This window comes from Nipponia nippon, unplaced genomic scaffold, assembly GCF_047370975.1.
Source record: "Nipponia nippon isolate SJK-2023a ecotype South Korea unplaced genomic scaffold, ASM4737097v1 scaffold_1, whole genome shotgun sequence".
NCBI classification, from domain to species: domain Eukaryota; kingdom Metazoa; phylum Chordata; class Aves; order Pelecaniformes; family Threskiornithidae; genus Nipponia; species Nipponia nippon.
Genome location: NW_028262290.1, coordinates 157,098,938 through 157,125,242, shown reverse-complemented (window position 1 = coordinate 157,125,242; position 26,305 = coordinate 157,098,938). Strand labels below are relative to the sequence as shown.

The following is a 26,305-nucleotide window of genomic DNA, read 5'->3' as shown; positions in this document are numbered from 1 at the left end:
TTATATTTAATACTGTACAATAAAATATCTCAGATGTCACATAAATCATTGTGACATTCTAATGCAACCTCTATGATCTCTATTCAGAAATCACAGCAGCTGTCTTTTAAAGTGTCCTTCCCAACAGTAACAAAATTGGACCCTATTAATGAGATCAAAGCTTAAAATGACTAGATACTAGTCAATGGTAATTATTGTTCTGTTACAATTACCAAAATTCAACCCTTAAACCCATAAAGCACTTCAAATTTTACTAAACTATAAATGGAATTTCTTTAACTAACTTATATGTGTTGATATGAATTGGGCTTATGTGATGCAAGATATATGGAGTGCATGGAATAGGAATTACAGTAGGAGCATGAAGTTTATATAAAACTTGTAGTATATTTTTATCCTGAGTTCACGGTAGAAATAAGTTATTTTGTATGTTTATCTCTTTATGAATTTACATTGTCCTCTTCACCATTAGTAGCAGAGCAAATCCTACTAAAAAATACAAACAGAACAAAGCTCTGCCTTCTCTTCCCTGTGCCTGTAAGAGTAGCTTATGAAGGTCTGTAAGATACTAACTACAATTTGTTCTAGCATTCAGAAAGTCCTGAATCTGAAGCAAGTTATATGATACATAATCCATGCTTTTAAGACTAGCAAAGGCTATGTGGTGAGTATTTAAAAGTCAGACTAAGGTTGTATTCAATGAGTCCACACTAGAAAAATCCCAGGAGGATCCCTGGAGAGACTGTGGCAATGCAATGGACAGCTACACCACTGCCTTCCAAAGGGGCCAGGTCTGCTGAGTAGCATGGTGGCAAGCAAGGCTGTGCTCTTCTTTTTGGGAAATTTGTCCAGTGGTGTTTTTGGCTTGGAATTAGGCCAGGAAAGTGAACCCAAGGGAGTGGGGGACTATGGAAAAGCTCCTCATTTTCCTTGTCTTTCCCTTGTATGCAGGGATAGTTGGGTGTAGTAGACTACCTGTGCTTTATCTTGCATCCTAATGATCCAAATGCGTTTGTGTAAGACCTAAATCAAAGCAATTCTTCTATTGATTTCACTGCATTTTGAATCAGAACTGTTGTAGGCACATGGTCCTGAGCTTCTTCAGAGCTGGAAGCAGGCACAGGGGAATAAGCTATGGTAGCGACTGTGTCCAGAACAATTCCAGTCAACTCTAAAAGTTTCTCTAGGGCCAAACAAGACTGCAGCACACTCATCCAAAGCCCCTGGTGACTCACAGAGGGAAAATAGCTGCAAGGAACTTTAAATTTGCTTGTCAAGCTAGCTCACACCAGCCAGTCCACAACGTATAGAGAAAGCTATGAAAATGACAGCATTCCTCACCCTGAACAGCTGTATGAGGCAACCACCACCCTGACCTGGTAGGAATAGAAAGGATGCTCTGTGTGATCATTGGTTATTATCACCCCAAAGACATTTGTGGCAAATACATTTATTACATGCAGAGCCTTTGATGTATGGCTTTGAGCATGGACTTTGAGTAGGTGAAGAAAGACAGAGAACTCATTATTATTTATCATGTGCCAGATGGCAGCAATGCCAGGATCAGGATGGTTGTCCTAGGGACACACCAAGATCACCAACAGTCAGCAAAAGGTTAAGAGCATAGAAAACAAGTCCTTGGAAAAAGCATGAGGCCAGATTGCACAAGCAAGTTAGTACAGGGAACATCCAAAGTGTGAAATTTTCTTACACATAAGATTCCACCCTTTTCCTTCTGCCTTCAAAAATTAGTCCTTATTTTCTAACACTGGAGCTGGAACTGCCAGTATAGAAAGGAAATCTGCCTGATACAGTGTTGGCAACCACCCTGCTTTGAGCAGGAGATGGGGCAAGGTGATTCCAGGATCCCTTCAGACAACATTTTCATGATTTTGTGGTTGATTCTCCAGATGCTTCCAGGAGGCAACAGGCTTTGAAATATGACAGCAATATGAGGAAACTTGAGTATACTTCTGAGAAACAACCTTGCAGGTCACCAGGGATGGTCATTACAGTCATGGTTATTTGGGCCACAGGAGGAATAAGGCATAGCTGACAGTTCACTTCTGTCCCTCTTTTGGGCTACAGGCTTCATACAGAACAAAATGCTGCACATCTGATGGATATCTGGTTCACCTGGGCAGTACAAACATCTGCTTTTCCTGCTAGGCTAGCGAATGCACCCTTCCAAATTTCATAAAGCCGTCATACAGAAGAGAGGGAGGATTTGTTAGGTATTAGATGAAAACCTTATGCTCAAAGCTAACCGATCTTTGCAAACAAGAGCACTTATTGTCAAAAAAAAAAAAAAGTGCATGTTTTTAGTACAAAATTATAAGGTAAAAAAAAGGTAAAAAAAATAGCCTGAGGAAAAATACTGTGCGAAGGGTTGCATCAAAACACTCAAGTGCTGCTGAATACTTGAGCTAAGCATGTAGCAGTCACCTTTCATTTATATCATGTTGTAAAACCTGAAATAGTAGCTTATGAATGTGCCGCTATGACACTGCTGCATCTGAAAGGTCTTTCCTCTTGCCCGGTCCTAGTATGACATGGGAGACGTGAACAGTCAGTTCTTCATGCAATTCTCAGGAAAAATTTAAAATACATACAAAGTTCCAGAAAATTGCACTGATCTCTTTTTGACACTTGATAATTTTCTCTTGGTAATATGCTTAAGTTATAGCAATCGCCTGGAAGACATAAAATATGATGAAGAAGGTGGAGGAAAGGAAGCACTTACCGCTAACTATATACTGGAGCGATAAGCGCTAGTCATGATCTGACCTGATATTAATTTCTGTATGAGAAGGGGTTTTCAGAAGAAATCAAATGCTAAATACTTGTATATAATTATAAAAAAAAGTAACCTGTGAAGTCATGGGCTATTAACTAATCACTATACTTCAACTAATGGCAGCATACAGTTGCTAGGTAACCCCTGATAAGATGCGTGCATTGGCTGCCTGAGAATTACTGGGGAAAAGTGATTCCCTCCGCCACCACCACCAAAACCATCTCTGAGTCAAACTGATTACATAGGAGTTTCTGTTTTGACTGTTTTTATAGGAGATAAATGCCGACTACATTGTGTTTAGACAGATGAAATCTGCACGCTAGTTGATAAAATCTGAAAAAATGCAATCACTGAAGTGCATTTGTTGCTTTTTCAATGGGTTCATTTACCCTTGACATCATAACACTGCATGCTGGAATCCTGAGTTCTCCGACTGATTTATTTTTATATACTGCATTATATTTCATAAGATGTGAAGAGTCAGATGACTGGAAGCTGACTCTGAAAATCAATGAGGAACAGATACCTACTGGCATATATGAGCATATAGGTATGCCCTTTTACAATTTTTTAATATTTTTTACTCTCTATTTCACACTATTGCAGTTATTTGTTTGATAGAAACCTGAAATTTAATTCTATTTCAGCTTTTTTTTTATTATTTTGGTTCAACAAGTTAATATTAAATAAAAATGAATGCTAAGCTAATTCAGTAAGCAGTTTTTGAGGAAATATTATACTGGCTTACTTGTTCTGAATAAAATAAAAACAAAAACAAGACTAAAACCAAAACAGAGAAAAAAAAGGCATCCCCCATATGAAGAACTACATGGAAACGGCTGGCAGAAAATAATAGATTTGATTTTTTTTTTTACCCAACTGTCTATCATTCAGTATAGTATGTATGCTCTGCAAATTATTTTAGCAAAAAAGACTTGCTGTATGTCCAACAATGAGTCTTCATATTATTCCTTGCCCTGGAAAATCAGGCACTCTCAATCAAGTTATTTAAAAGGAATTAAGATAAATTTAAAGCTATTTCTCCCTTCTAAACTTATGATATGATTTTAACAGTGTGTGTGACTTGTCTCCCTCTTCTGGCTGATCCAGACAACCCAAGGGACCTACAACTTCTCAAACACATGAGGCTCCAGGTTTGATGTGGGCACAGCCCAGTCAGCTTCTCTCATGTGTGTGAGTTTATATGGAGACTGCAGCATCTGCCTACAGGTACAGATTTGCATCTGGATGTTTCCTTCGTGGTAAGCACTCTGTCCTCTACCACGAGACTACGCGTCATCCCCTAGGAAGGGGTGAGCAAGCAATGACAGAAAGAACAAAATAAGAGATGACATTATTATTACATTTTTCTTCTGAGTTAGCTTTGAGGTTGGGGACACGCCAGGGGTTTCTACACTACCAGAAGAGAAACACAGTTGTTTGCATACACTCTAAGTGGCTTGACTGTTTTTGTATCCCAATCACACATCTCCTCTGCTGGCATCAGCCAGGGCTCTTTCCATGGCATACATTGCTCACAGCTTGATGCAACAAACTGCCCAACAACTATATTGAGAAACAGCTTGTTTTGTTTTTCTAATTTGGAAAACAAAGGCGTGCTGCAAGCTGCGCTGACTGGGAAGTCATACATCTTTTACACAAAGTAAAAAGGAGAAGAAAAGAAGGAAACATCCTTTTGTTAAGCAGACACCTTCCTCTTTCCTTGCAAAGTGCCCTGTCAGCGTGGCCACCCTCATGCCACTTTTCAACACCAGCTGAAAAAGAATTAAATCTTTATTTTCTTTGTGTTCAGAAGTTAATATTAGGGAATTTGTTGCCTGTAAAGAGAGGCCTTCAGGCTACTAGAAGATACTCTTTCTCTGGTGGGATCAACTATGAAACTAATGTAGGCTACAGACTATCCACTGCATAGGCCAGCAGGTCTCAAAGGGTTGCCCTGGAAGGTAAGCTAACCACTGGGCCATCAAGAGCCAGCCTGGCCCAGAATAACATGGTCCAGCCTGAAATCAGCTTTCATCTCCCCTCACACTCGATCTCATCTCCTCTTCCCAGGGAAATCCTTACGACAACAGGAACCCTTGCAGCCCCATTTCAAGAAATCACCTCAACTTAGTCTTGGGGACACGGAGTAAAGGACAGGCCTAATAATGGCCTTTTATGGCCTCTTAGAAGTGTACAAGGTCTGGGAGACCTTCTGGGCTTTCATTATCTGACTGCTCAAGCTCAGTGTGCTCACACACTCCATGAACACACTCGGTGCTCAGACAGTCAAGGATGGCCACAAATAGTTGAAGATCACACTTGGGAATCCCTAGGACAGTCTTATCAGACCAACACGGAGTTCAATGAACATTATTTGTACCATTCACATCTCCAGCCAACACTATATATTGTGATATCCCAAATTCACCTAGTTATTTATATGACAGAATCATCTTGACACCTCAGATCTAGTGGAGATCCAACCTATTCAATCTTAGCTTTTAAACTGAATCCCATTTAACTATGCAGCCCTAGCTTTTGGCTTCCCCTGTAATCAGTGGTGGGGAATAGAAGGCAATTCCAATCATAGCTGGACTCCGCTGATTATAGAGCTCAGTTGACTACACTTCTATCATAGATGATGATTCAGTGAAGTGTCTGTGCAACTAAGTTGGGGGTGGATAACATTAGCTACTAATAGACTTTTCTAATCAGGGAGCTCACATCTCCCTGGAGCACATAAGGGTGTGGGGAAGTCTTGGAAACTGTGAGCCAGTCTTTCAAGGCTCTGGAAAAAGCCAGAGCCAGTCTTGTGAACTGGGGGCCTGGAAACTGTGTACCTGCAATTGCCTGCTCCTCCAGTGTCCCATGAAACAGAGGTGGTGTACAATTTCTGTAAATGAACAGGATTGCACCAAAGAAATAACTTGCATATATCATTCATCTTCTCAGGAAAATGACCGAGCAAACCTCTGAGTATTTGCTAATCTGTCAGGTATTTAGCACGCGGGAATCCAGTCCGGTGGTTCCCTGTACCATCATGGCAATTAATAATAAAGGTATTGGGTATTGGGCACGCAGCAAGGAAGAGATCTTTCTCTGAAAACTTTACAGCCTGAATGGGCTGGGTAGGAGTACTGAATTCATACTCTGCAAACAAGTAATTTTACAACAGAGGAATTCTGTGGTTCCACCTCTCCAGAGCCAGAAAAGCCACAGCTGACACAATTTTTCAAAGTCTGCTCTCCTGACTTGTGGTATGATGGCAGGTTTCTAAGACCATGTTTTAAATCAAGGGAGGTGCCAATACAATATATTGTTGTGCCACTGTATATAATAAAGATGGCTGCCTTCTTCCATTTCTTGGAGGTTATTTGCATTCCTAATCAGAGACAGAATTTGGCTGAGTAAATTTGGGAGTCCCCAGGATGAAGCAGAAATTTCAGCGAAATTTAATTGCTTGAAATGCATCAAGTTGCCATATTTTGTTTATTTCCTGAGATTCAATTACGAAAATTGCCAGTCTGCAACTCCAAATTGCATGACAACTGTTGAACTTACAGTCTTACAAGGATAATCACCCCAGAGCACAACAACACACACATCCCTCCACTACCATAAATTAATATAAGCTGCCAGTAATTGAAAAGGGCAGAATAAACTCCACACCTCCTTTATTCTCTGACTGGTATAATGAGGATGTCATTCTATTGTCTCTTGGGTGGGATCTTTTGCCACCTCAGTTGTTAGACATTTTTTTCTAGACACTTTGGGTACAAATATGGTTTCACTTCACAAAATGTCTCTGTGCCCTCACCAGTCTGTTCATCCTTGTCAAGTCAGGATTTCACACATTGTTTTCTGCACATTCCCTAATCTTAGCGAAAGTTTCATTTCCCCAGCCCATTGCCATCGGCTATTAGTCTGGCATAAAACTCAAGCTCAAAATGAAAAAGATAAAACAGAGAAAAGACAGCAGACACAGCTACTATTGCTCTGCTTTCTCTTTTCTCAGCTAACAAAATGTGCTTAATAGCACTATTGTGTTATTGGTGAGCCAGAGAGACTACCAGGTGTATCTTGTCATGCCCTATGAATATTGCCTATTCCTGAAATATTCTATATCTGCCCATTAGTGTTTCCGAAGTTCACCATGGCTATAGACAGAGGAACATTTCATTGTCTAACGGATACGAAACAGCAATAACAACATGGTATTAACCACTGTGGATGTTACTGACCAACAAGGTCACAGACAACACCTGGATCTGCTCCAAGCTTCAACTGTTGAAATCAAAAGACCAAGGTCTTAAAATGACATTTCAAAATTTCACACATTAATAATTATGGGGTTTTTTATATTATGGCATCCTTATAAGTTCTTAGTTATGTGGGAGACTTTTAGCATTTTTGCGTACTTGTTATCAGCAAAGTAAAGAAACAGCTTGTTTAGAAAAGAGATGAAATTATTTTGCATGAAAAGACAAATATATTTAAAAAATGTAATGAAATCCTGTCAATTTGTTTCAAAATTTTATTGGCAGATTCTGGCTTCTATGGGTGAAAAACTCTCTTCTCTGGTTTAGAAAAGAATGATTTTTCTTTTAGCATTAAAATTTGCATGCCAATGTATTTTGCATATAATTTACATACCATACTGTATCACAACCACTTTGTCTCTTATTGTAAAATCCAAGATCAGCTCCTAGCATTTCATAGCTAAGATTATTAAAACATTTTGTTAAGTCAAGTCTGAAGACAAGCTTTCATTCTGATGCTCCTGGAATTGCATACTAATGGACAGGAAAGGTGAGCATCTGGTTCAGGCACTGGATTGGGCTTTGGGTCCAGTCCCAGATTTCTCACAGGCTTGTTTTCAAATTTGGAAAATTTCACTTAATATCTTTATAATTAATATCCTTATTTGTAAAAGAAGAAAAATGATAATTTTTCTTCCCTTTCTTTTCTAATATTGTCTCTTTGAGTGATTTTCTGTAATCACTCAAAGGCACAGTTTTCCTATCACTCTATGTGTGGGCAGGTACCCAGTGAGATCCCAATCCTGTCTAGAAAGCATTACTGTAATGCTCCAGTTAATCAAAACTACTCAACCTTTTTTCAATTAAATGATTTATGCAAAGAAATATCAATTTGCTACAGAATGAATTTTCATAGATCCACACAAGTTTTAGGGAAACTTTGAATAGGGAATTTTTTTCATGTCAAAGACATGACTTTTGGTTAAAGTTCAGGTGACAGAAAACTTTACCACCCTCTATAGTTTAGTGTCAGAGCACTCCTAAGGGAAACCAAAGTTCAAACCTTCACCCACTTGACTCAGAACAAGGATCTTGGTATGAACCAGGAGCTATGTTGAACACCTACCTGTCCCAGGTTCTCATAAAAGATCTGGAATACTAAAATATCTACATAAAATGAAACTATTCCAGGAGGCTACTAGCCAGTGTAGCTGATAAGGTTTAGCCCACACAGAAGAGCAGTGCAGAAAATCGGGGTCTCCCTCCTTTTTCATGAGGACCTATACCTCCACTCTATTCTGGGTCTCTGTTATTGTGCTTCTATCTTGACAAACTAGGAAAAGACTTGATTTAATCCAAATGGGAAACCAGAAATGTTCTACAATATCAAAAACCTCTGCAGTACACAGAGCCAGGCCCTGCTGAGCACTGGTAGTTGTATACATGGTACTTCTGAGGGGAAAATCAGAGCACACATCCTGAAGCTGCCTGTGGTACTTCAGTAGTGTGAAGTAGCGGCTCCCTGCAAGAAGGTGACTGAAAATGGGACCCAGGACCACACCTGAGGGCCATGAAGCACCTGTAGTATCTTCCTTACCTGTGGCGAGAACCCAAGGACATTACTTAATACAAAGTATCTTAAGCAGCTAAAATGCTTTGCAGAGGTTAGTGGTGTGAGAACTCATAGAGTTTTGGATGTATTGCTTATGAGTAACACTGCTCTGCTTTTCTCCAGATACTACCTTGAGATGTATTATGGCTTCATGCTTCTCTAATCAATAGATCACCGTCATCATCTCTCTGCCTGAGACAAACTCAAATCAGCATTTCAGTAGAAGCTACTATAACAGATTTGATCTTTTTTTTCCTAAATATTAATCGATTGTAGCCAAAGCTACGTGTTATATATGAAGAATTACCAATTCTCTCCATGATGAAACAGTTATTATTTACGCTAGAATTAATAGCAAAACATGTAAGAAGGTGAAGTGAATAAAGAAGAACTTGGATCAAGTAGCGCTGCCTAACCTCAGTGCAGACTGCTGTTGTTCTGCTGCAGAACACGATGAACTTCCCAGAGTCAATTTAGTGTCTTGGGGAAAGGCAAAGAGAAAAAAGGCAGCTCTGGTCTAAGCACCGCTCTGGTCAAGTGGGTAACAGCTAAGAGGGGCCATTAATACTCCCAGGTGTACATCTTGCTAGTGCAGGTAGCGCTAGAAGAGGAATGGGCAACTCTTTCTTTTAGGAACAAATAATGGGATTTCCCAGAAAATATCTAACTACCTTACATTATCTGGCACTTGCGTGCCAGACACCTGTACGCTGCTGAACACCCATCTGCTATATATGCCACATGCATTTCTTTTCTTTTTTTTTTTAAAGCTTGGCAAAGGAGTTGATTAGGAAGATAAAGTCTCCAAAAAACATTTTGGACAAAGATGCCAGCACAGATTGTACAGTAAAAGATATCAGGTCTGCCAATACATGCACACCACACTCTGCCGGCTGCTTACACTTGCCTCTCAATGATTTATTGCACAAATTACTGGAATTCTCAAATAGTACAAGCCATATCTCCATATTTCTATTTGGTATAGATTTGATAATGAAAGGATGCAACCTCCTCAACAAGCTGTATTTGTATTCTAGCTATTCTCTTTTCTTGGTCAGTATGAGTATCCTTTCTTTCAGAGCAGTCTCTGCTTATCTTTCCTTTTGCTCTCTCCTGCTGCAGGCAATATAGCTGAATGCTGTTGATATGACTTTTGTCCAGTTCCAAATCAAAAAAAAGATACCTTTTGTACGACAATTTCTCCAGGAATTAAATAAACTCACTGATGGTACTTCAAGTTTTAAAAGGACTGAGTCACCCATTGCTCATATGTGCACAGCGATCAGTAGCTAGATGAAACTGTCCAGTGTCCAGTATCCAGTAGCACTCACAACTCTGCTACGTAGATCTCAGAAAACACAACGCTCAACCCATGAAAGGATGTGCTTATATATATGTATGTGGTTATTTGTAAAATCGGGACCTTCGCGATTTATTTCATTAAAAAAAAGTCATAAAACCCCCAAGAAGTACAAGGATAGGCAAGAGATTATGTACAACTAGTGAGTTGAATAATAACAAAACCAAAAAAAGCACGTCAAAGCAAACACTTCTTTTAGGAGGCAATGCTAGAGGACCAGATTTTCGCAATACTGTAGACAAAACCAGAATCAAGAGTATTTTAACAGACAAGTATATTAATTGAACATATTAACTGATATAGAAAACATACTACTCTCACTTTTTGGATAAACTATGGTAAGTTTTATTCATTTGATGATAAGTTTTATTCATTTGATCTATTTTTTTTTTTTAAAGAGCTTATTTTGTACTCCAGCTGGTAACTGCCTGACTCTTCCATTTAGGGCACAGCACACGGAAAAGTTAGGTCTCAGGTTGTGCATATGCACACACAGATACATAGATACACACACAAAACCCTAAAGCAACATACTGCACTTATCTTCTTCCCATTTTTAGATCATACATATTTCATTAAGCTTCATGCAGAGTGTCTTCTGATTTATGGTAATTGTCAACAAAAGCAAAAAATGCCAACAATTTTAACCCTGCAGTAGTGAGGATTTAACTGGGATAAAATTAAAATGTTTGGGGGGAAAAAAAAACCACAACACCCTAAGCCATTGGGACCTTGACCCTTGAGATGTTGTCAATTTTTTATTTTATTTCATTGTGTTTGTTGTCTGTAGAAGCAGATGCCAGCAGCAACATCTGATCTACCGGACACCTCCAGTGTTATCCCAGCATGCTCATGGCCTGGAGGACTTGGAGTGAGACTAATTTCCATATCAAACCCAATTTAGATGAAACATCTTGGTTAAAAAAAAAATAAAATAAGCCAGCGCATCAATAGCCCCTTGATTAGATTTTCATCTCCTGAGCAGACAAATATGAATATTTATTACCATGAATGCAGATTTCCTTCTTTCCATTGCTCTGATCTTGAATATTACCCACTGCTAATTTTTATGAAAATTTGGGCAACATAATGTTTTCACATAAACTGACAGTTCTTGAGATAATCCCGTTATTGTTTGGTGGGAAATGACAGTTTCCGCTTATTCATGTGTTAACGAGGGATTAAATATTGTTTTTCATCACCGTAATCTAAGATGGACTGGAAATTAAAATTCGAACATTGTGCATTAGCAGAGCTTTGAGGACCAGAATTTGTTTGCATTCACTTAGTAAAGATCTGTAAATTTACAGTTTAACAATCAAGTGAAATCCGTGTCATACAAACAGCACTGACATTTGTAAAATGAAGTCATTCCTCTACCTGCTAAAGGTAAAGAGCCAGAGAGAAAAACAGTTCACAAAATGACATCTCTTTGCAAGAGCAAAGTGCACAGTGAACTGTTGTCAGCTGCAATGGTCCTTGGGCATTAATGGAGTAGGTCATTTTTCTGTGGCACAGAATCATGTCTCTTTTCCTTGTCACAGGTTCGGATACTCAAACACTTGGTATCCTCGGCTCACATTGAAAAAATGCTCTATGGTAGATGTATCCATAGCACTAAAAGCAGTCATACTAACACAGGAGCATGTTTTCATGCACGCCGAAGTGCTGTGCTTGTGCCGTATCCAGGTCTTGGCATGCAGTACATAGACACATATAATTCTTCACTGAAATGGGTATTTTGCTGGAGCTGCAGTATATAGCTATAAAGGATCAGTTATCTCCTCGATGCTTGTGCCTAATGCCCAGCAATGCGAATCAGAGATACCTACATGTACCAAAGTGAAAACAGAGACCTATCTCTGACATTCTGCTTTTCACGAGCCATTACTTCGCTTGCTGTTTCTACAGAAGCTTTGAGTTACAAACTCAGTAAAGTAGGTTTGTAATTCTATTAAAAAAAACCCCAACATTTCCCTTTGACACCAGTCAAAATGCATGCAAAAGCTATGCTTAGTCAAAGCAATTCAAACATCTGCCTAACTAAATTTTAAAACTATCTCATCAGTACAAATCTTGCTGGAAAAAAGAAACAAAACTGAGCTTCAACAAAATTAATTTAATAGGAATCCTTGCGCTTAAGTTTAGAAGGTCGTTAAAAATATTCTGACTCAAATATGATTTTATATGTATAATACATAAAGCCTTGTATTCTGAAGGATGCTGAACTGAAGGACATGCATCAGTGCTACAGCAATGTTGCCTCTAAGGGTGGAAACTTAGTAATGTACAGGTGCAAAACCGTTCTGGGCAGGATGAATGAGAACGTGCTACCAAACCTTCAGCCTTCCCAGAAAGCAGATCAGACCTTAAGTTTTACAGCCTGGTACTAAAAAACCTACAATAAATGGCACAACAATTCTTGTAACTAGATAGAAAAAAAAGGGCTGAATCACTACCTGCAGCTGAAGCTTTAATTCTACGGAAAACATGTGCCTTAACACCTATGCTCCAAAGCAGACCACACTGAAGCTGCCTGCTACGAACGGTCCCTGGCCTGGATCGTGCTTAGACCTTAGAAGAAAAACAGCCTAGAAGAGTACTAGCTGGCAGAGGACACAATGTGAGGGACCATGCCAACAATTTAATGTTGACAGACGAATGTGGGACCATGGCAGGCTCTGTGTTCTGGTCTTGGTTATTTTACTAATGCTGACATAGCTATAAGGCCCCTGATGCCAGGGATTCATATGGAAAGGTTGGATGTCTCACAGCTTGAATCTTAGCCCAAGACACTTACTCTCCTAAGCCTACAGAACAAGTGAGTGGCTTTCTGTGTCGACCTGGAGGGGAACATCTGCTGCCCAGGGACTACCAGAGAGAGGACTGAAGGACTGGGATCTCCCACCTCTGCCTCTCCTCAAATAATTAAATCTGTGTTTGAGATTGCTTGAAATCCATGCGTTCCTGCCAGGATCAAGCTCTTGCCTCTGGAGGTGGAGAATTTCCCTCTTCACAATTTCTGACCAGCTCTATCACTCAAACTTGAGACAGTTAAACAGAATTTAATCTTCATCTACAGCTTCCCCAACCAACCCATTACACCACCGAAGATTTTGTTTTCCTTTGAGTCATAATGAACTGGCTTTTGGTAGAGGGAGGATGCTGAATTTCATGAATCAGTAAGATATCTAGTACTAACAATCACGTTCTCCCATGTAAAGATTCTACATATCCTTCTTATGAATATATGAAATGCAGGCTGCAAAACCATAGGGTAGATAATAATATTGATTTTTAAGCAGAATTACCCTGCAGTTTGCTTTATGTAGTCGGTGCTAGCATCTAAATCTCTTTTCTCTACAGATCTATAATGGTTTGTAAGGGAAGCTCTGCTTTAAAAACAATGGCATGACACGGCCTAAAACCAAGACAAATCCTTAAAACAAACGCATGATACTTTTTTAACAGAACAATGTTAAAAAAAGACAAAAAGAAACAAGACTGGTAGGATGCATAAGTTCCTGAAGCCACAAGGCAAACAGTATCTTGTTTCATTTTACATGATACTGAATAAAAATTGAATTGCTGTAGTTGCCATGGCAACTGCCACATCACTTGACACTTCTGCTCCTTTAAATCATACAGTGCTACTGTAAAGGAATTCATGAACCAACATGACACTTGAATACTTGTGCTTTTTATTCTGTTTCAGGAGGAAAACATAAATCAATATATACTGATAGTTGTCTCTGAAAATCAGGTTTGTTGTATTTTTCTTAACATTATAATCTCCCCATTTCCTTGTCGCGTTCTTTACAAATTTGTAAAGAAGGTGGAGGGCGTTGTCACAATCAGAGCACAAGAAAAGAAATTACTGCTGACACCTGATTTCCAAACTGAAGCTGTGACCTGTCATTCAGATGTCAAAATACCTCTGCTATGCAATATTCAAATCAAATACAGGGTATAAACATTGGAACTTTGCCCCTCCACAACCAGAGACGGTGTGATATGTGACAGAAGACAGTCTCAGTAGCATCCAGGCATCTCTTTAACTCTAAACTTATCAGTAGCTTAAAAAGAGTCTAACTATATGCTTAAAGCTAAGCATATTCTAAATGTTTGCAGAGTTGGGGCCATGATTTATATTGTTTTCGTATGTTCTGTATATAACATGCAGTCACAGAAGGTATATGACAAAATAATGTGGTAAAATAATATACATATTCATGCTGCATATTTTTTGTTTTTATTTTGCCGTTTATTAACACTCTGGATGCAATTTATTTGAAAAGCAGCCCTCTAGTGGGCTATGTACCATAATGAATAGTTAATAAATAGCATTACCGTTATTTCTAAATATTAGCTAAAATGCATTTTGCAAAAACATACAAGATCTTAAATAAATGAGCCATAGAGCTTCATCATTCTCTTTGGAGAAATTTAATGTTCTGTTTAGCTTTATTCCTTAAAGCTCTTGAAGCATTACTTCTAAACGCTACTATATGACTAACTTCTGATTAGCATCACTTTACTATACATGTGTACTCACAAAACTGTAATAGTGAGATATTATTCACTGTCAGTAAGACTCCATAAAAGTAGTATATTACTAGTAGCATTCTATGTAAAATACAACCTATGAATTTTTAAGGCTTACACAGCTTTCGAATCCATAATTTGTGAGTGTGAGATAAAGTAAGTCTTCCTCCTTGTGCCTTCACCAAGAATATTTCTAAGATTGTACTCCTTAAAGTTTTCATTTAATTATAATTGTTCTTATTTGTGCATATAGCCTTAAAGTTACATGCGTTAAAGCAAAGAGCCCATCTGTAACCTGATGCATGCCTTGCCCATAACAATGTATGTTGCTCCAAAACACTGTCCTCCTGGAAATCTCTGTTCAACTGCTAATCAATGCAGCCACAATGATCAGCAAAAGCCAACAGCAAGAGCTGTCTGCAGGATCTCCAATCACAGATCTCAAGTAACAGGAAAAAATGAATTCGTTGATCTCTAAGCCATGGGTTTTGTAGGAAAAGATGCTGAAAGCAGGCTCATGGAAAAAGCCCTCCCTGGTGTCCCCTGGTCTAAGAATGCTTACACTGTAATCCAGAGGTGTGTTCCCTCATATGCACCTGTGCTCAGCTTCAGCCTAATTAGTTCTGGTCAGAGAAGCGTGGGTTTCAACAGAAGTTGAAAAACTTACCTGTGACTTGGGCTAAAACGTGAATATTTAGGTATGCACGTCTGCTGTTCCTACGCAGCGGTCAGTATCAGAAATACCTTAGCTAAGTGATCTCGGGTACAGCATCCTTTTCTGTCCCAGTGTACCTCTGGGTGCAATACCTGCTCCAGATCAGGAGCATTTGCTGATTACCAGGATGTCACTGTAAGAAAGGCAGCTGGAGTAGGTCCCAGGTTAATTTGGTCTTTACAAGCCAAAAGCCAAAGCCAACCCTTAGCATTCTACCTAGTAGTCAGAGAAGATCAGAAAAAAGCTGACACCTTATGCTTCAGCAGTTACAAATGATTTGTAAAGTTCTACACTCAGTCCAATTTTTTATGGATTTCCAATATCATTCTGGGTCAAATCTGGATACACAGACAATAATGACAAAATTTGGAAACATTAAGGAACATAGTAAGTTAGAAATCTGACTCCAGTCTCAGAGGCTTGCACATCACTGGAAAGTCTGTCTTATCATGTCCTCTAGCTTCACTAGAATTTTTAAATGCAGATTTCTTTTCTTTATTGTAGTAACATCACTTCATGCAACATCAACATAATTCTACACCTATCAAAATATCTCTAAATGACAATATCCTGAAACACGTCAAAATATTGCTGCTCTATTTTAGAACACCTAGAGGTACAGCAAAGTGTTCATTTCACATACATTTTGGGTTATTTCTATTTGGTTTAGAAAACTATTCTAATTCTTTTGTCTGTCATATGAGAACCATGATTCAAATCCTACAAAGTTATACAATTCCAGTGATGAGTGTATTTTGTGCAGGCCTGCTGGCAAATTGGAAGAGTTAATTTAAAATAACGTATTCCAGGGTGGGTGCTGTTTCACTAGTTCGAGACAGAAACAGTGCTATTCCCTCAGTTTGTTTCAGGACTTGATTCAGATAATTTATTATTCAAATCACAGACTCTTAGCCTCCAAAACCTGATTTGAATCATTACACTTTCTTGAGCCATTGGAAAGCCTGACCTATTATACTGAAACTGTTGTTGAAAACAAATTTCAGCCAAAAGCTGGATAAACAGTTAATATTCCATGCCATAGTAACTGCATTTGAACCATTATTTGAAATTTTCTTAAACTGGAGCTGGACTTGAACCAGACAAACTCTGGTCACAACCAAGCTCAGAGTGGAATTGAACTGAAAAATGCTGCGCTTTTATAATAATTCAAAAGTGCTCACGTGAAGAGAAAGAAGTGGTTGAGTTCCTATAGGATGTGGAAGGAATTCCAGGTTACTCAATGACCTCTGTGCGGGGCCGCGGTTTGTGGTATCTGCTGAGCTCCCTTGGGCTGGAGACCAGCTCCTGGGAACAAGTCCAATTGGACTAATATTTACGTGGGACTCGGGTTCCCAACCCTGCTGAATCCTGAACTCAGCAGGAGTTAGGTGGGGCGGTGCTACTGGTAAGGAGGCTTTCCCTCCATGTGAGACCAAAAGCTGCCCCCAAGATCTTCTCAGCTATGCAGAGCAACAAACTCAACTCCAATTTCTGCAAAATGCAATGGTCCACATCAGGTTGGGAGCCAGAACAGAGTTACAGGTCCTGCTTAAATGCTGTTTAGCTATTCAGGCTTTTTACCAGTACTGTGCCTCTTATGGTATTATGCAAATATACACATAGATATCACAACACTTACATTCATACCCTCACATACAGTCAACTGTAAGAGGTTCTTGAACTTCTGAAGATGACCTTAGGACTTCAGAGATTTATTTCATGTGTGGGAGATCAAAAGAAAGTACCTCAAAGACAACTGCAGTTTCATCATATCTGAATAACCAAGAAGGTGTGAAAAGCTCATGATGAATTTGTGTGGCACAAACATCATGCATGACAATGACTCAAACAAATCTTGGAGGGCTACTGTATAGGATTTTTAGAGCTGTTATAGGTGCCGGAAAAACTCCGAATAAATAGAAAATAACCATCTTAGGAAATATAATTCCAGCAATAGTCAGTACTACAGCAATGCAAACATCCTCAGGATTTCAGTATGGCCATTGCTTTTCTCTACACCAGTTATTCCTGGTTTTCTGGTATAATAGCCTTCTTAAAAACAAGATAGGTGCCAAGATAATTAGCACTTTAAGAGTGATACACAGCACCTCAAACTCCAATCCAACTCCTGGACCGTTGAATATTCTGCTGGCAAATGTTAGACGCTGAAGAGGATTTGCTGTGGAAGTACCAGTAAGGGTCTGTTGTTCCACAATGACCTGAAAGAAGTTCTGCTTACCAGCAGTCCAGACAATATTTTGCACTATATCATCCAAACCTTCCCATGAAAAGTATAGAAGTTTTAAGTCCACGTCCTGACACATGAGCAGCTTTTGACGTTGCAGCTAAGCAACTCATTTTTAATCTTGCTAAAGCAGAGCCTGCCGTAAGTTGACACAACAGCTAACCTCAGCTGTATCCAAAAAACTCACTGAAGCTGTGGAAATCTTTTACATGACATAAAGATGATGAACTGTATTGTAGCTGTGGCAAACTCCAGAGCCGTGTTGTTAATGACTGCATAGCACATGTTTATGCAGTGACATAAAAGAAATTCATCAGCCCTCCCCAGACTTGACTGAACGGCTCAGTAAACTTGGCATGAATTTTATAATCTGTTGTTGCTTTTGAAATGCTTTTCTTGAGAGAGAGCACGAGCATGAGAGAGATTGAGGAGCTCTGAGAAGCATTTCTTTTTTCCACAGAGAAAGAGGCAATTTCCTTCTACTGCACCCAAGGCCTGGGTAGTCATTGGTGTCTACACATTTCTTACTGAGGCACAAATCCTATTATCATAGATCAACACCTAAACCAGATTCCACTGTCCAGAGCAACACATGAATTATTGCTGATCTTAGAACAGTTCCTGCATTTGTTTATACAGCTGCTCCATTTGTTACTAGTATCTCAGCTATATTTCTCTTGAGCTATTTCAGATATGAAACTTGCCATGCAAAATCAATCCTTTTTATTTTACAGTCCTGCAAGTGAAGATTATATATCCATTAACTTTGTCATGAATCTGACCTACTGTCCAAACAAAAGGCCATTTCTCATTCTGAAACTAAAGAGTTTTTTCTAAGTACTTTTGATTTGAGCATCTTGACTTTGATTTACAGTTACCATTACATATAATTCCATTCCTACAATGCGAAGAAAAAGAAATCCTTATTCAACAAAAGGCTCCTTCATTATGTTAAAATATGTGCTTTCTATTATTTTGACACTGTTAAACACCAGGGTGAATCAAAAACAAAATGCAAAACTGGATTAACATAGTTAGATTTAACCTGAAATAGCCTGAATCTGATACCCTATCAACAACGAAACAGCTTGGTTACAGCACTCCATTATTTTTCATGTAGGTGAGACTGCAGAAATGTATTCATTATGTACACAATCATATCTGATAAGACTTAGAATGGGGAATGTACACAGCTGGGAGAATTCACATCCTACAAAATATATAAGCAGCTGAATAAATGTTCTTCCATCACCTTAATGCTCCAAATCACTTGGTTCTTTCATTGCTGATCACCATATCTCAGATGTAGCCTGGAATATATTTAGATTGAAATGTATGCTTCCCTTCAGTTAATTCATTTTCACTTTTTGCCTTCTAAAAATACATATTTGGCAAAGTGCAAAGTACAACCTTCTGTCAAAGTCTTTATTAATCCAAGTAGTATCACCAGAATTTTTAAAAGCTATGACAGCCTAAATATATCGGAGGTGAGTTCTGCAGTGACTTCTACTAAACCAAACACAAGAACCAGACTGGGGAGATCTCTAGCCTAAGCACTTGTCCATTTTTTCCAGTTCGATTAGCTGGTCTTAAAAAAAGCTAGGAAGTCCTCGAGGCTGTATCTCCAGTACATCCTTAGACTACCTTGTTTACAACAACCCTATTACTATGATATGGATTAATGATGCATTTAACAAGTGACAACTTCTTGCATTTCAAATATCCAAAAGTCCTTTCTTTCTCCACTGACCACATATAAGACAACAATTCATTTAACAGTAAGCATCTGAAGTGAACTGGGCTTTCATTTTCCAGCAGACTTTGAAGCCAACTGGAATCCATCCAATGACTGGCATTGGACAAAATACATGGGTGTATTTCATTAGCATGAGGAGTCCTGTTGGGTAAAATTTTACTGAATGTGGCTTCCATAGTCTATGCCACAGTGCTGGTTCTCCTGTTACTTAGCAGAAACTAGGGCTTGCAGATAGCACAAATGCAAGCTTCACTCTGGCCTGAAGTCAGGACATGGCCTGAGGTGCACATCCATGCTCCAGGATATGCTTCCCAGCTCCTGAGTTTATGCACCCTTGAGAACCTCAACTAGTTAAATCAGCTCCAGTTAAGAGAGCTGCTGGCTTTCATTTTCTGATTATTTCACCTATGTTTGTTTCCAAGTTCTAATTCTTACAGCTTTGACCCTGAGCATCTCAGCAGGTCGCAGTGTTGGTACCTTTCCAGGACCAAGTCTTTTAATAATGTGAATAAAATTACACAAAGAACCTCAGAAGTCCTGGAAAGTTAAGTTCTTAGCTGTGAACTGATAAAAATTAGAAAGATAAAAAATGAAAATCAGTAAAAAAAGAAAAAAAAAAGTAAATTCCTTCAGTATATTACAAGTTACAAATTCATTATTCTTAATACTGAGAATAATGTAATCACAAGAAAAAGGCATTTGTCTAGCCCTGTGAGCATTCACCACTAGGAAAATTACTTAAATGAAAAGGAAAAAAACAGTAACTGTGTACACAAAATTAGCAGGAGAATTAGCAATCAACTGTAGTTCATACAAGGTTCTTAGCAGATAGCATCATCTTTATTAATAAATGATGAACTGCTTAGCGGAGTTTTTGCTTCGTGATATCACCATAATAACAGACACATGTTTTATTTATGTTTCAAGTTACATCCAAAATAAGCAAGTCATTCACTGTCAGATTCTCTCTAACATCTGAAGACTCTTTACCCCAAATTTAAACTTTCATTGATCTAGATGAGATAACACTCCATCAAAACCAAGGGGAATAATACAACGACTTCAGTTGCTGTGCTCATCTTTGGGGATTTTGTTCCTGTGATACAACAAAGCAAAAAACTGCATTTCTTAAAGCCGGATGCACTTTTCTCATAAGGATGGTATTTTTTTCTCTGTGGGATACAGCGCTATTTGTGCAGCAGATTGTATTTTGACAGATGCAACTGTATCATAAAAAGGCCCTTAGCACTATCAGACTGGTAGCTCACAAACATTCATGAGCTCTAGGACTTCTTAAAAAAAACAACAATTAAAATGTTTTTGAGAGTGTAAAATGCCCCCAAGTGACTTACCTCCCCCACACCAGTCTGCAGAATTTTCAGTCCAGTTGTTTTTTCAAGCTTCTCTTTGTTTATGGCTGTAAGGAAAATAGAGATTGAAAGAGTTACGGGAAAGCTGCAATATGCACAATTTCGCAGCATTTACAGTATAACCAACCCTCTTTCCTCCATCAGTAAATTCATGACAGTTCCTACCTATGGCATCCAAGGAATATCTTTCCCTGATAGCAACTCTGCTAGTCAGTTTTTTGAATGCCTATATATGCCATTAATTGTTCATTTTTATGTGAAAAAGAAAGCCAAACTAATTCTAGTTCCCTTGTATACACAGTGTCACACACATTTAACACATATACACAATAAGTTTGGAAAGTTCTCTTCAGTGGAAACTTCCCACTGTCTTCCTTGCAGTGAAGAGCAGGGCAGCACCTTACCATTGCAACAGCACTGTCACTGTGTAGGACATTTTGCAACAAATAACAGACTGTTACCTAGCAGGTAAGATAAACAGTTTATCTCACAACATCAGGATGCAATGCACAATATTTTCCTTTTCAAAATTTACATTTTCCCTATTTATCAGCTTCTATATCAGTAAAAGCATTCAAAACAAAAATACAGTAATCCAGCGTAACACAGCCAAATACAAAATAGAGTAGTAATCGCTAAGACTACATCTATACTTGTAACCCAGACATTTCCAGGGCATGAACTTGAGCACTGTGTTACCATTGCCCATACTTTTAAATCGTTACTATGGTCTTGACATGATTTTGGCCTCTGCCTGCTACTATTCTCACAAAACAATGCCCCACCACAGTTCTGGGGACAGCACAAGGATGAGATTATTCCCAGATGGGGGTACGGGTAAGGTTTTGGATGGGAAGACTTCAACCTTCTAGATGCAAACTGTGTCAGTTGGACTTATGGCCAAAACCCAGGCACCTGGCTTGATTTATTTATAAGTAGAAATGAAGCCTTACAGCCTTGTTAAACTCTCCTCCCTTTAGCCGTCTAGTCATTGACTATGTAATCCAAGTGAGTCATCTAGGTTCTCTCTGCAGTCAATGGAAAGGGATGGACATTTAATACGATGAGTCATCCCACATATCTCACACACTTCTGCAGGCACCTCTCTCTTTCCTTTGTACACACACACAATTTGGATAGACCCAGCTTCTCAATTTAAGTTGCCTAAAGGAAACATTCCTACCAGAAAGGACAAGAAGTGTGCTAGAACATATTGTACATTGTAAATTTACATAAAAATACTGAAAGGAATGAATATATTTTTCTTTCATTTGTGAAAAATACTCTTTAATTGTTGCCATTCAAAACATATTCACAACAGTTCAGATTGCAGCAGGCAATTCTCAGAAGCAATATTATTGTGAACGGATACTTTATTTAGTTTGTCCAAAGTGCAACACAAATGACTCACATTTATTTCAGAGGCGAGTCGTATCATTAGGGCTCAATCGCACCTCATATATCCAAAATGTGGGAAGATTTTCATAAGAGTTTGTATGTGCAAAGACTTAAGAAGTGAAACCTCAAGCAATTCTAATACAGAGGAATTTTTCTGACTGCCTTCAGCAAGGGATGAATATTGCCCTTGATTTAAATGGAGAGTAAAGCTCTGTCCACCTTTTAGACCCATACATCTTTATTTTTGATTCTTTTTAATATGCTACCTATGAAGCAGATCGGAACATGGAGTCCCAACCTAAGAAAGCTTAAATGCATGTTTTGCTGGATAACAGCCTAAAACCCACATACAGTACTCACATACTTAATGCTTATGCCATGCTTTACATTCACAAACATATTTATTCCACCCAGAGTCACAGGGACCACAGGAGAAGGGCAGGCCTGGACCATGCAATTTGAGGCCTCATTTTCACTGTGTTGTATATGTTGTGCAGTATGAATTTCCAAAAAATAAGTAAATCTTTGCCAACAAGCTTGATTTTCAGCCTTGAGACAGTCTCTGGACTATATTGCTTCACTGACGGCTGATGACCTGCCATGTCGCGTAACAACACACTCCCTTTTGAAAGTGCCATTTCATTGCCAAGGTGCGTCACGCTACCACACTGACCGCCTCACACCCAGCATAGACTTTAAAGGTAGATTTCTAGCCAATGAAAAAATTTAGAAGATTTATAAAAACAGAAAGCTCTGCAGCCTCCTTCAAAGAAACTGAATAGTCCAACAAATGATTCTTTAGCAGGTTAGGATAAAGAAAACTGCACAGCAGAGTGGCTGCAAAATAAATGGGTGTAAGTAAGCAACAAGGCTTAAATCCCAGTGTGTAATTTCCTACCGCATGAACAGTTAATAGAAAATATTGGGTCTGCTGAATCACTGAATTTTATAATTACTATTACATATTTGACCTCCTTTTTATAGGTTTCCTGCAGACTTTAATTATTGAAGCTTTGATATTAAAAAACAAAAGGAAAAGTTTACTTAACACCCCCCTTTCCCCCTTGATATTGGCTAAACCACAAAGGACAGTTCTGACAGCCATGCTGACATAAACCCTGCCAAAATTAGGAAGCATGAAGGCACGACGTGTTATTGATTAAATCATAACCTGAAAATGGTCAAGCTCAGGCACTGTCAGATTGCGGGGAGAGACACAGCAGTCTTCGGCATGCTCACTCCAGGCGTGTACCGGAGCGTATTTTAGCTAACCTTGAACTCAAGCAGTTCAGGAAGGTCAAGAAATTCTGTCAAAAATGGTGGTGCTGAAGCTGAAGCATCAACTACATATCAAGCAGCTGCTTCAAGCTGCTGAACAGTGAATATAACTACTTATTTTTTTCTATCTATAACTATAACTGAGAATTCTAGACAATAAAACATAGTCAATAGCCTACAGATAGATGAGGAAGAAGTGGTGGGAAAATAAATTCAGATATTAAGAACAACCCACTAATCTTTTGAAGACTGGTCTACATTTTTTTAAAGTATTTTAGTGTACTACCTGCTAGCTTTTATTCCAATACAAATACACAGCAGATGATGTTTTCTTTGCAAATTTTATGAACTGGAAATGATAATTCTGGGTAACATGGTGTATTGCACATTCCACCAAAGCTGATTTTTTATGGCCACAGTTTAAAGTCCTGAGATACTAATGGAGAACTGACAAACTCATCAGCAAAGAGGCATAATGAAAACAGCGATTCAAAAAAAAGCAAAAAAAAATCCCAACCTAGTTAGCAACATATAAATCCCTTTTTTAATCTTCCACTGAAACAAAAAGGGCTTCCAAACACACGAAAACCGAGGCCTTTAAATTAAATTCACTAGATGAAGGATATGCAAATTACCTGAAGAAGCGGAGCCCTATAATGTTCTCAAAATTCTGCAATAGCCTATTTAATTAGTATTTTAATTTATCAGAATAATTCTTTGCACTTGACAATTTATGCAGTATTCCATATAATTAAGCACGTAGCTACAGCGGAATAATTTTGCCTACTCTCTGTATACCAGTTATTTTAACCTGAAAGAATCTGTGGAAGTCTCTTCTGTGATCTAAATTACAATGGGGACAACTTAATGGCTTTGCTCTATTAGAGAGCACGATGAGGGTGTTACTCAGTGTTTAAGGGCAGGGATTGTCACTGTTCATAGTCTTCACTTACCTGAGGGAGGTCTGATGTATTTTCGGAGGGCTAACGTTTATTTCCTTTAGCAAAGTTACCTGTCAATGGCATAGTCAGGAATTTGAATGTCTAGTTTGGTAGTTGGCAGGCTTAGAGTCCATCGGTTAATTAGGAGAAGCAAGTTTAATAGGGCTTCAAGCAGACCTCCAGTCTCATTACAGCACTTTTGGAAGAAGGAAGCCCTGAAAAATGAGTGGTTTACAAAGGTTTGCTATAAAGCAGGTTGCCAAGCACAACCGCATCCTCCAGCTTACTCATGGGAGCGCACACGGGCACAAGCGGGATGAGGGAATGGTTTCTGTGTGAGGCTTCCTGGGTCTGTCTCCTGTGCTGCTGCAGGATTTACCTGTCCCAGAGAAGAAATCATCCTCAACCATGAAAAGTAGTTGTGGGAAGATGGTGTCACTCACAAGGAAACCTTATTTTTCTGCTGTGAATCTGACTTTGAGGATGTGCTGTATTTAATTAAATGTAGAAAAAAAGTACTCACAGACATATGATTCCCCTGACCTCTATTACATGCTCATTTTAGAATCAGCCAATTCATGCCCTAGACTCACTAACTATATTGACTGGACCTCCAGTCAATAAAGTGGTGGAGAGCAATTAATTCAGATTTACTGTAGGCTGTCAGATGAATTCTACAACAACCACCTTCTTCCCAACAGCTTGTTGCAAAGCTCCTTTCATAGAGCCACATTCAGAAGAATTTCATTTGTTTTCCCCTCTTTGAGGAAAGAAAAGGGAAAAGGAGGAAGGGAAATCCAGAGATATGGCAAGTGTTTATTACAGCTTTTATCTTTTTAACAACTTTCCCAAATCTAACACAAGCAGAGGTTGTATTTATTTACATCAAGTTAGCCTTTGCTTTCTCCTCCCTTACAAAAAAAATCCAGATTATATGGAAAGATACTTCATAGGGTGGGCCCGAAAGGCTGCCTTTATGTTTGGCAGACCCAGGCACTGTGACATGCATATACAAAACAAATACTAAAATCTTGGTCCCTTGCAATTCAATGAAAATAGATTCCCATAATATTTGGGGTCTCTGCTTGTTGAGAAGAACACAGTCCCAGAGTAAATCTGCCTTTGCACAGTCAATGCATCTCCTGAAACTGCTGTGGCATTCACACCATTAAATGAGAATAGGACAGGGGAAAACCACACTGTCAGTTCAGCACTCTCTAAGTGTTTTCCCTGCAGAACAACTTGACATTACGTAGGTTTTCCCACCTCATTCACTTTCCTTTGTCAGAAGTAATTAAAAAGTACTTTAATGAACTTTAAATTAGATACTTAGGTGCCACCATGATCAGAAGAACAAACTTTCTGGAATATGAAATAAACTTTCCCTGACTTTGGCATATGTCTACAGGATGGTGTGTGGAGGCCCCCAGCCCTGGGCACTCCTGCCAGGAGCTACAGCCTGTGAGTCTGTAACTCCTCTCCCTGGGCAGGAGTAGCATCAGGCTGCAAGTAAATAAGTCAAAAACACAACATGAGCATTCAAAATGCTCCAGCTTGAAACAATAATGACTAACTCAAGTGGCCAGATACAAGGAGAAGGATCCCTTTACTAAATTCTACAATTCAATTAGTGAAGGACAAGTACACAGGATGTGGACAAAAGGTATTTTGTCTTCCAGCCTTATTGGGCGATGGCGTGAGATAGTTACTCCATGTGTAATTTCTAGTTAACTGGCACCCAGGCCTGGAACGAAAATGATTGCAGAAAAGTCAAAGCCGCATAGCTGTACTAGCAACAGCCTGCTAAATATTATGTCATATTCAATTTTCAAGTAATTTTTCAAGTGATTTTAATTAGATATTGTTTCAATCTCACGTGCATTAATTTAATTTCTGATATCAACATTTCAGCTTTCAATCTGTTCAGATGCAGTACCTTGCTGCCTGGAGTAATTTAAAATATCGTTTGCATCTCCAGCAATTTTGAGGGCGCACATCCTTTACAACCTGCTCTAGCCAATAAAAC

The 26,305-nt window shown here is 38.8% G+C and overlaps 1 protein-coding gene across 1 annotated transcript in view; it reads right to left on the bottom strand.

Annotated features, from left to right (window-relative positions):
- Positions 1-26,305, bottom strand: part of PTPRN2 (protein tyrosine phosphatase receptor type N2) — a 670,971-nt gene that overhangs the window by 222,747 nt on the left and 421,919 nt on the right. Inside the window, exon 12 of the mRNA XM_087729958.1 lies at positions 20,645-20,709. Coding sequence (XP_087586084.1) covers positions 20,645-20,709 — 65 coding nt within the window. The remainder of the gene's footprint in view (positions 1-20,644; positions 20,710-26,305) is intronic.